A 12,682-nucleotide genomic window follows, 5' to 3' on the forward strand; every position below is an offset into this window, starting at 1 on the left:
GCAAGTGCCCTACTTTTGTGGTAGTTGTTGCCACAACAGGAATTTTTTTTCCCCCTTTTTTTTTATTTTATTGAATATTTTATTCAACCATTGTTGCAACTTGCAAGTGGTAGAGTCATTGTAAATTTTTTGACACGGAACTATACTATCTATGCTTTCTTTAATTTTACCCGTCATCAACATCATCATCATCATTATCTATTCTATGCTGTTATCAAATTGATCTTCACAAAGTTCCAATATTTATCACTCTGCTGCACTGACAAAATTTCCATCAAAATAGAACCTTGAGAAAATGACAGAATCTGAGGAAGGAAATCCAGACTTTCCTCTCAAGTCAAAGCCACCAGAGGAACCTGGGTGCGCCATGGATTTTGATCTGGACCTTGAAAGTTCATGGTGCTTAGATAATTTGTCCTTTGTCTCCGAACCCTTGTCACCTTTTCTGTTCTCCAACCCCTCTGACCAACCTTCCTCTCCTCCTCTATGGTTTTTTTCTGATGGTGAAGATGATAGGCATGCCAGGCTTGCAGCTTCAGCCTTCTCTGATTGCAACAAGATCTTCTCTTGTATGTTTTGGTTACTTTCGGATTGGTTTTCTTTTGAGTTGAGTTTTGGAATTTTCATTCATCTTTTGGACTTGCTTAATACCCAGTTGACTGTAAATTTGTTTTGATTGATTTGAAAGTGTAACATTTCCAGAATTGATTTTTGCTATATACTCATTTATATCAGGAGTTTTCTTTCGCCTATTTTTATTTCGAAGTTTATATGTGCTGAAGATTTAAAAAAAAGATAAAAATAAATTAATGGCCAATTACTGTGCTTGAAGCTCTATTTGATTGCTGAGGAACTTGATTATAGGGCTTAAATGATATATGGATGGACTTTATGAGATTGAAGTTGAATTTCTTTCATGTCCCTCTTTTTAAACTCAACGGTTGAAGCTTCATGGCTTCAAATATATGTATTTCCTTTCAGTGGTGTTCAAGCAAGCTAATATTTACAGGCCAGAGTTTTGTCTATAATTGCTTTGTTGGGCTTTTACCTTTTCCTTGTGTATGCTATAATTTTTATTTTTTTAAATGATTCTTGGAGTATTTATTACGTTTGGAAGTTCTGTATGTACTATGATGTTGAGCTCAAAGGTGTTGTGAAGTTTTCATAGTCTTCTCCAATGCCTTCTGGTGCTAAACATGTATTGTGTTGTTTTTGGTGGGGGCTTCATTTCTTCTAACTGAAGCTACTGTTTTCAGGTGATTCAAATTCAATAGCTGAAAAGCCAGTGGAGAATGATGACAACAAAAAACTTTTGCCACCCCTTGTGCCACCTTTAGAAAATTTGGATGGGTATTGTGCAATCAAGGAAAGGATGGCACAAGCGCTTCGCTACTTCAAAGAGTTGACTGAACAGAATGTTCTGGCACAGGTTTGGGCACCTGTGAGGAATGGTAATCGGTATGTGCTTACAACTTCAGGTCAACCCTTTGTTCTTGATCCACATAGTAATGGACTCCATCAATATAGAACCGTCTCTCTGACGTACATGTTTTCTGTGGATGGGGAGAATGATGCAACTCTGGGACTTCCTGGTCGGGTTTTTCAGCACAAATTACCAGAATGGACTCCTAATGTTCAGTATTATACTAATAAAGAATATCCACGCCGAGATCATGCTCAAAATTACAATGTTCGTGGATCCTTGGCTTTGCCTGTGTTTGAACGTTCATTGCAGTCATGTGTTGGTGTACTGGAGTTGATAATGACTTCACAGAAGATAAACTATGCTCCTGAGGTTGATAAAATCTGCAAAGCCCTTGAGGTTGGGTTTCTTTCAACTTTGCTATTTATACTAAGTTTTATGGTTTGCTCATGTTTGATTATAAATTATAGTATATCAAGATTGGTATTCACAAAGGTAATGCTTATGAGATTATTTACCTGAAGTAGTAGAATGTTAGAAATTTTATGTGATTACAAACATGTTTAGATTCCCCAATCACCTGCTGTCAGTTTCCTCGCAGGCAGTAAATTTGAGGAGTTCAGAAATTTTGGAACATTCATACACTCAGGTGATTTTTACTGTCATGCATGATGAATCTCTATCCGTTATATCTAGATATTTTTGTTGTTCTATATCTTTCCCCTGTATTCTCACAGATATAACTTGGCAAAGATTTTAAACCAGATTTGTAATGAAGGCCGCCAGAATGCATTATCAGAGATCTTGGAGATATTGACAATGGTGTGTGAAACTCATAATTTACCTCTAGCCCAAACATGGGTTCCCTGTAGGCATCGGATTGTTTTGGCCCAAGGTGGTGGTCTAAAGAAAAGTTGTTCTAGTTTTGATGGTAGTTGCATGGGGCAAGTTTGCATGTCTACAACTGACATAGCATTCTATATCATAGATGCTCATTTATGGGGTTTTCATGAGGCCTGTGTTGAGCATCACTTACAACAAGGTCAAGGGGTTGCTGGGAGGGCTTTTTTGTCCCATAGCATGTGCTTCTGCAGAAACATTACCCAATTCTGCAAAACTGATTACCCCTTAGTTCATTATGCTCTCATGTTTGGGTTAACAAGCTGTTTTGCAATCTGTTTACGAAGCTCGCATACCGGAAATGATGATTATGTATTAGAGTTTTTTCTGCCTCCTAGGATCACAGACTTTGATGAACAAAAGACTTTTTTGGGATCCATATTGGCAACAATGAAACAGCATTTCCAGAGTCTTAAGATTGCTGCTGGTGTTGAACTTAAGGAGGATGGTTCAATTGAAATTATTGAAGCAGAAAATGAAAGAGTTAATCTGAGGCTTGAATCTATTCCAATTGCCCAATCTATTAAATCACCGCCTAGGCCTGATGTCTCACCAAATATAGGGGAGGAAGTGCCACTGGATCTATCAGAACAGCAAATAATGATGTACTGTAATGACATAGATGATGGAAGGAGTCTTGATGACAATGCAGGTGGAAACATTGATCAAATGTCCTCCTTAGACACTAAAAACATAAAGAAACCCTCAGAGAGGAAACGTGGAAAAACTGAGAAATCAATTAGTCTCGAAGTTTTGCAACGTTATTTCGCTGGGAGTCTAAAAGATGCTGCAAAGAGCCTTGGTGGTATGTTCATACTCTGAAATATAGTGATAAGTGATACTTTTGTTTATTATCTTTATAATTCTGCTGCTTGCTGGAAACATATATTTATCCAAGAATACAAATGTTTGCTCTACTACAATGAAGTGCATCTTTTGGCTAACTTGTATATATGAATCTGCTGCTATATGGAGATATATGATTATCAAAGAATGTATATGCAACCAAACATACAAATTGATTTTTTATTTTTTTATTTTTTAAATACAAAAAATGAGTAGCACCTCTTTTATCCAAAGAAAAAGGGAAAGAAAGAAGTAGCTCAAACATATTGTTCTTAGCTATATTCTTGCTGTACAGTTTGTCCTACTACAATGAAGCGCATCTGTAGGCAGCATGGGATATCGCGTTGGCCATCTCGAAAGATCAACAAGGTTAACCGTTCCTTGTCCAAGCTCAAGCGTGTTATGGAATCTGTCCAAGGTGCAGAAGGAGCATTTGATTTGAATTCTCTCAGAACAAGTCCACTTCCCATTGCTGTTGGTTCCATTCCTGAGCCTTCTACTTCAAATAAGTTCAGCCAGCAAGCCTCACTAAGCATTGGGCCATCAGAGCCTCAGTTGAAAGAGAATGAATTGGAGGCCTATAAAATATTAGAAACAAATAGACAGGCTGGAATGGAAGATCAATTTCTAGGAGGAAGGACACAAAGTGTTGAGAAAGTAATACATGATAAATGTGTTTCTACTTGGGAAGTTGAAAAAGATCCAAAAAGGACTAGAACTGGGAGTGGCTCAAGTGAAGATAGTACAATTCCTACTTCTCATGGTTCTTGCCAAGGTAGTCCCCTAAATGAAAGTTCACCCGTAAAAGATATATTCATTACATCCATCAATGAGCAATGTGCTGTGCTAAGGGGATCACCAGAATCAACACTGCAGCCAACTAATGCACTGAACTGTTCAACTGCTTACCCTATGCCTGAGATTGTAGCAACAGAACTTGAAGAGCCATTTGGAGGAATGCTTGTAGAGGATGCTGGTAGTTCTAAAGACTTGAGAAATTTGTGCCCTTCAGTAGCAGAGGCCATTTTGGAGGATCTGGTTCCAGAAGCTTGTGGGACTAATCCTTCAGCTTCTGATTTGGCTCCTAAGCAATGCATGAATACTCTTGATAAAACAGTGACACCTTTTGCAGCTAGGAAAGAAATGAAGAATGTGACTATTAAGGCAACATATAGAGAAGATATCATAAGGTTTCGGGTCTCTTTGACCTGTGGGATTGTGGAATTGAAAGAAGAAGTTGCCAAAAGATTGAAACTAGAGGTGGGTACATTTGATATCAAGTACCTGGATGATGATCAAGAATGGGTTTTGATAGCCTGTGATGCAGACCTGCAAGAGTGCATGGATGTTTCAAGATCATCAGGAAGCAACATAATCAGGGTGTTGGTGCATGACATAACTTACAATCTTGGAAGCTCCTGTGAGAGCTCGGGAGGGTGAGAAGTGGCTATATGTAGGTTAAGATTTTGTACTCAATTATTTAGGTTCTTGTGGTCTTTAGGATGACACAGAAAAAATAGATTTTGGTTAAGATCTGCTCAAGTTGTATAAAACTTACGATTAGACTCGAGGATTGCCGTTTTCTTGAATCTTTGGTATCACCCAAATGTAAGATACTGATTGATCACGAGAAAAAGCTAGGATTCTTTGGTGACACATTGTGGTCAACTTCTAACATAAAATCATATTGATATTGAAATTTATAATTGTTCAGTTCATATATGTTAGATGAAGGGAAAACTTTTTAGTTGCAAAAATATGTGATTGGTCAAACAAAATAAGTTACAGTTAACAAAGTAAGTTTTGCAATTTTTTGAAATTTGAATGCAGATTGTTGTTTCTTTCAATTGTATATCTCTCTCTCTATCCTACTGCAGACAGAAACTGCACCGCAAAGGATTCAATTCTATGCCAAATATGCACCAATATTCAATTCATCAATTCCCATAAAATAACATTTTTTATGCCATAATACTCAATCTAGCGACCAGGAGGGGAGTCTTCGCACAGCGTTGGTGTTGTGAAATCATAGGTTCGATCCATGTGATCAGCCTCCTACAAATGCAAGATAAGACTGTTTACTATGGACCCTCTTAATGGGTCTGACCCTTCCTTGAACCTTAGTGAGTTTCATGTATTAACACAAAAATGGTTCATAATATACAAATGTTTCAAAAAGATATGAATTGCAGTCATTACAATTGATGTGAATAATCAAAATAAACCATATTAGTAATTAGCATCTTCTATTTTCTCCCCAACTTGTATTCTTCAATACCACAAAATCAGCAAAACTGATAAATTTTTATTAGTCTCACATTTCTTATCTAGATCTACTCATATTTGTGGTGCTAATGTGTAGATATGGTAAGTCTTCCTGGAAGGCTAACGCGCTTCGACATAGTTTATTATTTGTTATCACTTCACAGTTACACAAAACAGTTCAGAAGCACTCATTTTGTCTCTTGTATAGTCCAGTCATAAAATCACAGTTCTTAGCTTATTACAGCCCAAGTGTTTGGTTTTATACATATATATTAAATCTTGGATTCAGGGCGTGGGCCTTCAAGAATCAATGACTATCCCATATATTAACACGAGATTGTTCAGTGTGCTTTTTCCTCACTCGCACACTTCCTAGTAAACTTTCCAAAATGTTACCTATCCCAGAATTACTGCAAGTCAAACACACTTATGGAGTTTTTCTGTTCCGGGCTATCGAAAAATAGATGCATCTTGTTAGTATAGGTAGTACCAATTAATTCTTATAAGTTATCATCAACTGTGTACTGTCCTATACCTCGGGTGTTAATTCGATTCATTGTCCCGCCGCTGGAAGACTTCTAAAAGTCGCTCCTTGTCTGTGCCCTTACACATCAATGATCACTCTCCACCCTCGTCAGCACCTGACATGTTACACCAAATGAGTAACTTAAGATCATTAGGAGAAGCTCCCTTTTTTCCGTGCTTTTATCATATTCAGGGAATTTCGGAAAATACAACATATTCATGTGAATCATGTCATTTTTGTATAGCTGAAACCAGAAGGAATTATGATGGAATAGTAAGCAATTTTAATTCAACGTGGTGTTGCCTTTTATAGTTCAAACATGTCTGCAGTTTATCTCCTTTATGTAAGTATGAAATAAACCCAAAAAACAAGTTTCAAGATTGTCTTGAAGCAAACTGAGTACTAGACTTGATCATGAGATTCATGACCACTCTTGACTCGAAACACTCACATATTTCTTCATATTATTACATACTCATTCGTACCGTGTTTTACCGTCAAATAATTTCCTTACAATTTACAGCTGTGAAGGACCGGTTATCGGCATCATCCACACTCCACATTCTACAGATATGTTTAATGAATGATGGAGATTATTAAAATTGTTGCAAACAAATTAAAATTTACACCAGTTATTTCCCCAAAACTGCGAGTACCTATCTTAACGATAACCCAGCCTTTTTCTACTTAAATTTTGGCTTCTATGTGTGACCGTCAGACCTATCGTAAGATATAGTTTTTTTTTTGTGAATACTCAAGATGCAGTTAAATTGCCCATAATTAGACGTGCAAGAACTTACGAAATCGGTATTATATAACCTTCTGGTGAAAACTATTTTAATTGACACTTTATAAGAAATATTACAAATTATACAACCGTGCATGTTATCAAAGTATCATTCGACAACCGAAACCACTCTTATCAAATATTGGAATTTACGTACGAAATAGACTAGCTAATGCTTCACGAAAACAGGGATATCTTTTAAAGAGAGAAATTATTTTACCTATATTTTTTTTTTCCATTCCTACTTGTTTATCATTCTTCAAAATTTCAACTAACCTTTACCACCTACCTATCCACGTTTCAAGATAAACTCGTAACATATTTTGATAGGTTTCAATGTAGCCCAACCCCTCCCCAAAAATAAATAAATAATAATAATAAAATTAAATAAAAAATAAAAAAATCCATAGCAGATCACTCGATCAATGTGGTATGCTAGGTTCCATATCTTGCGCCTGGCTGTGTTACAGATTATTACTATAATTATTATGGGCCAAAAATCCATTTGACAACGCTAAAAGGAACTTTAAGACAAGAGCTGGGTCGTTAACAAATAAAAAATAAAAATTACAATCCCACTTTAATCTCTTACAGAAAAAAATTATTCTCAAAATCTCTAAAAAATTGAAAGTAAATCCATTTAATTGAAATCGTAATCACTCACAAATTCAAAAAAAAACTCTCATTAATCCCTCAAAAAGATTAAAATGAATCTCTTTTGAATTTCATCTGAAAAAAGGACTATTTTTTGTAGGGACCCGACTTTACTCCCAAGATAATTTCACAACAAAAATTGACAGGCATACATAGATAAATAAATAAAAACAAGAACATGGTCCAAATGCAATGTTCGCTTGAAAAAAGATTAACTCACATTTCTGGCCAAATAGGAAATAAGCCGATCGTACTTTTTTCCATGAAAAATGTCACCAATTAAATAAAACATCTAAGAATAAAAACTGAAACTAAACTAACTGAACCAAGACAAAATTAAGACAGCTTGTCCATCAAAACATTGATTCATCTAGTGAAAACTAGAATGAAGTAAATAAGACTTATTTCTTCTTGTCACCGGCACCACCAGACCTGCACAAAATTACAAAATTAACAAAAAACATTACTACCAAGAAGTCTACATTCAAGAATGCTAGCCATATTATTAATAAATTATATAGGGTATGCATAATACAGACAAAAGAACATAGAACAACCTCATCTTCCGGAGAACGTTGGACATCTCCTCACGCTTCTTCTTTGCACGTTTATGTGTACCAAGCTTTCTCTTTGCAACTTTCAGTGCTCTTTTATCTTTGCCAACCTTGAGTAACTCAGTTATACGCTTTTCATAGGGAGCAAAGCCAGCCACCTCACGTATGAGATTCCTTACGAAGTGCACCCTCTTGCTTGTTTTCTGTTTTGAGTCAACATACTCTTTAGGACCACATTAAAGATAAGCAAGTCAAGAACAAAGAAAGATGAACCATCAGAAGATGCTTCTACCATTTTTAATCTTAAGCTTGTTTTGTTATGTCTACAGAGAGTAGCAGCATAAATAGTTGAAATTTTACAACCCATATTACAGCTTATGAAGGGTGAAAAAGGTAAAATAAGTCTCAGAAAATTGGGCTCAATTTCGAAAAAAAATGACTGCAGATACGGGTTCAAAATCAGAGTGCCCACTACTGAAAAACAATGCCAGTACTAAGAACTCAGAGTATCAAACTTTTAAACCTTTGCTTCTGTTACACGATTTTCACTAATGTACAGACAAAGTTGTTGTAGGAAATAGGGTAATTTCCCTCAAAATAAGAAAAGTACTAAATTAAACTAAAATCTAACAAATACAATACATCATTTCCACAAATGGCAATAAACTACCTCACTTGAAAAATCAGAAGAAAAATTCAAATTTCAGAAAGTAAGAAATTAGGTTTTAAAAGGGTGTAAGTAATTATTTAAGGAATTAAGCTTATTGCACCTAGTACACAGAAAATTTCTCTCTCCCTAGGTTGAAGGGATAACCTTTGACATAATTTTATAATTTTCATGAACCTCGAATTAAAAGTCAAAACAAGAGAGATAAATTAAAAGTTAAAACAAGAAAGAGAGGGAAATTATCTAAAGTCAAGACACACATGCATTATCATACAGTAAAGAGAAGAGACAATTGGAAAAACAAAATAGCTTGCTTGATTATTCAGCAAGACCAATAACCGTGCTCTGTCTTTGTTTCAATCAGAAAGACAATTACAGATGCTAAACATACAGTCACTGCATTGGATAATCTTGTGATTCTAATAACACCATTAACAATCTTAGAAAGTTCAAATAAAAGACTAAAAATTGAACCATATAAAAATTCAATCTTACCCCCTTGCGATCTGAGGGGCGTGGGGGCAATTCCTTCTTGGTCACAACGTGACCCTTGTTCAATCCAACAAAAAGACCAGTACTAGGCTGTTTAGGAGCCATTGCCCTGTCCCAAAACAAAAACACACTTTCATTTCAGAGTTGTTTATGGTTTACATAACAAGAAGCCATGAAGAACAATCAAAACGAAATCATTGATCTGAGTGAAGTGAATCGTAAGAAGAAAATCGAAAGGAAGAGACTTTACCTCTCGTGCTCGTGGCTTCGGAAACCCTAACACCAGAGACTCAGAGAGTGCGGTGGGAGAGAAGAAGCTAGGGTTTCTGAGGGAGCTACTTCACCTTTTATTACGGAGACTCAAGTCGGGTCATGGATCCACTTTCAGGCTAACAAATAGACCCGGCCCATAACTGCTTTTCACTCCAAAAAGAGAGAGAGAAAGTAAACCACGTGCCTATCAAAATCAAACTACTTAATTTGTATTCAAAAAAAAAAAAATCAAACTACTTAATAATATTTTGGAATTGCATATACTTTTAGAGAAGGAATATTCTCGTTACCAAAATTTTCCACTACCAATTTACTACCTATCTAATCATCATTAGATTAATATTTTCTCTCTCTTCAAATTTTTTTTAACATTCTCTCTCTTTAATCCAATGGTAATGTGATGGGTAGTAAGTTAGTAATGAAAATTTTTGGTAGTTAGAATATCCCCACTCTACTTTTTATTAGTATACTATTTATAAATACTATTACATATTTAAATTAGCCTAAAGCAGTCTCACCATAATGGTGAAACTCTTATGTAGCAATGTAGCATGAGTCAGATTTAAAAGTCTTTCTATCCCATTTATTTTATATATATATATAAGTTTTAAGGAAAATATATCATTTAGGGAAAGGCATATCATTTAAATATAATTTTTCTTTGTTTATCATACATACACATTATCTTAAAAACATTTCTCTGTCCCCCACTTGGACCGAAAGAAAAAATAAAATAAACGGAAGAGGAATTTTAAAAACTGGAATTTTTTTCTTATTCGAACAAGAACATATGAATAAAAAGGTAGCGAAGAAAGGAGATTTTAGAAAGAAAGAAAAAATTATCTTCAATTTTTTCTTAATTTCAAATTAAAAATTCCTCTCTCGTCTTTCTTTCTTTTTCCTAGTCCAAACCAAACAGAGATGAAAGTGTCACGAAGGGAATGTGTTCCGGTCACATTGGCCTATTTCAATGAGCCTGCCTATACAATGAGTTATTTCCTTCGCTATTTGGTAAAAAAAAAAAGTATTTATCAGAAAAATAATTATTACTAGAATATAGTGAAAAATATATTTTTACTGAAACGTTAGTAAAAAGGTGTTTGGTATGACCAAATTTTCTTGAAAATTTGGTGGTTAAATTTACTAAGTATGTGTTTGGTTGATTGTTAAATATTAATGAGAAAGTAAGGTTACTTTACGAAAATAACCCCACGAGGTCACTTCACCACAACTCCATATCTTCACACATCATACAATCACACAAGGTTATTTTGATCATCTCATTTGTGGTTCCTTTTTCACATCCTCGAGCTAAAAAGTATTCCACATATTGGATGTGCAAAAAGTTGATATTGCCATACGTAGCTTTACAAACAAACCCAAAAAATGAAAAATATTTTTATCCGAAAAACTTCCCTTTTTTTTATATCAAACGTGACATACAATTTTTTCCCAAGTTTACTTTTCCATGTAACCAAAAAAAATTCGCATAACAAATGCCCCCTTAAAATATTTTTTTAAATTCAAGAATTTCATCGAGTACAATTTACTCCTCTCATTTTAACCAGTGTACTCACCTCACACACTCTTACCTGAGTCATGTTCATCAAACTCAGGCCCAAATGTAAGACAGATTGATCCAGGCCCAAACCATCAAAATCAAGACAACTTCCCACTTCAACACACAAGAAAGCCACGTGGAACCAATCACGATAGAGATAGGAATAACTGATTCTGTTATTCAGTTAGAGTTTGTTACTTAGTCTTTAAGCTTGGTTATGTAATATATAGAATGTGTAATTCCTGCACCGAATCAAGATGAGCTTACTTTTGCAGCTTGGCAGCGATGTGATACAATGGTGATGGCATGGATTCAGAGATCCATATCTGAATCCATAGTGAAATCAATCATATGGATAGAACATGCTCGTGATGCTTGGATAGATCTACAAGAACGATTTTCTCAGGGAGATGTCTTTCGAATATCAGATTTGTTAGAAGAAGCTTTTCGTCTGAATCAAGGAGATAGATCTGTAGCTGATTACTACACGCATCTCAAGACGGTATGGGATGAATTAGACAACCTTAAACCTCTTCCTAATTGTATCTGTGTTGTTCCTTGTGTATGTGGTGCAATCACAAGGATGAGAGAGTATCGTGAGCAGGAGCAGGTTATTCGATTTTTAAGAGGTTTGAATGATCACTTTGCTCCTGTACGATCTCAAATTATGTTAATAAGTCCATTGCCAAATATAAATAAAACATTCTCACTTGTATCTCAACAAGAAAGACAATTAAAATTGGATAATCATGTCACTGATGCGAGTCAGTCATCAGTTTTTAATGTTACAAATACACCTGCCAATAATGGTGGCAGATTTGCTGGTAGAGGACCTTCTAGTTATGGTGGCAGATTTACTGGCAGAGGACCTTCTAGTTATGGTGGCAGATTTAGTGGTAGAGGACGAGGCAGTAACTTTGATGGCAGGAACTTTGGTGGAAGATCTCAAACCAACCGCATATGCACTCACTGTGGCAGAAGTAACCACACAGTTGAAACATGTTATCAACTGCATGGATTTCCACCAGGTTACCGGACAAACAATAGAATTCCAAGTACCAATGTTGCGAGTACAGATCCCCATAACTTTCATGAAGAAACTTCAATTGCCTCAAGGTCAGAACCTTATATGCACATGACCAAAAATGAGTACCAACAACTAATGGAGCTCCTTCAAAAGACTTCTTCGACTAGTCTTGCTAATGTACCTGTGACAGCAAGTGTAAGCAATGTTGCTCAAATTTCCAGCATAAACACAGTAGAAGGAAAGGAACAATCAGGTAGCTCAAATACTCAATGGATTGTAGATACAGGTGCTACTGATCATATTTCACATTCCATTTCTGATTTTTCCTCAATTCATGCCATCACTCCTTTATCCGTGATTCTTCCAAGTGGTTCCAATATTTCTGCTCATTTTTCAGGCACCATTAGTTTGACACCCACTTTGACCCTTCATGATGTTCTTTACATTCCACAATTTCATGTCAACTTAATATCTGTATCAAAACTTGTTACAACTTGTAATTACTCATTCACCTTTGATTCTGCATTTTGTATTATCAAACAGCTGCCATCACTGAGGACGATTGGTACAGCTGAAAGGAGAAATGGCTTATACATGATAATCAATAAAGAGGCTCAACATACCAGTAAAGTGGATAAAAGATGTGGAGCTATCACAAGTACTGCAGCTGATCCTGTCCTATGGCATAGAAGATTGGGACACTTGTC

At 35.6% G+C, this 12,682-nt stretch overlaps 2 protein-coding genes across 4 annotated transcripts; one reads left to right on the top strand and one right to left on the bottom strand.

Moving 5' to 3' along the window:
• Positions 1-148: 148 nt before the first annotated feature.
• Positions 149-4,879, top strand: LOC133311764 (protein NLP6-like). 3 transcript variants are annotated; one of them, XM_061512859.1, is made up of 5 exons: positions 149-569; positions 1,275-1,822; positions 2,025-2,072; positions 2,189-3,128; positions 3,465-4,879. In XM_061512859.1, exons 1-5 carry the CDS (start codon positions 296-298, stop codon positions 4,607-4,609), a joined length of 2,955 nt encoding a protein of 984 aa, XP_061368843.1. In that variant the 5' UTR covers positions 149-295; the 3' UTR covers positions 4,610-4,879. The 3 variants fall into 3 exon arrangements, with proteins under 3 accessions (XP_061368843.1, XP_061368840.1, XP_061368841.1); XM_061512856.1 differs by having other exon boundaries at positions 150-569; positions 1,257-1,822; positions 2,177-3,128; XM_061512857.1 differs by having other exon boundaries at positions 150-569; positions 1,257-1,822; positions 3,465-4,878.
• Positions 4,880-7,561: 2,682 nt separating this feature from the next.
• LOC133311772 (large ribosomal subunit protein eL36x-like) lies at positions 7,562-9,484 on the bottom strand. The gene is made up of 4 exons (XM_061512867.1): positions 9,365-9,484; positions 9,118-9,223; positions 7,959-8,158; positions 7,562-7,833 (listed from the first exon to the last, which is right to left on the bottom strand). Exons 2-4 carry the CDS (start codon positions 9,217-9,219, stop codon positions 7,803-7,805), a joined length of 333 nt encoding a protein of 110 aa, XP_061368851.1. The 5' UTR covers positions 9,220-9,223; positions 9,365-9,484; the 3' UTR covers positions 7,562-7,802.
• Positions 9,485-12,682: the final 3,198 nt, after the last annotated feature.

This window comes from Gastrolobium bilobum, unplaced genomic scaffold, assembly GCF_033153095.1.
Source record: "Gastrolobium bilobum isolate Gb01-03AN ecotype WA unplaced genomic scaffold, APGP_CSIRO_Gbil_v1 utg8280, whole genome shotgun sequence".
NCBI lineage: Eukaryota > Viridiplantae > Streptophyta > Magnoliopsida > Fabales > Fabaceae > Gastrolobium > Gastrolobium bilobum.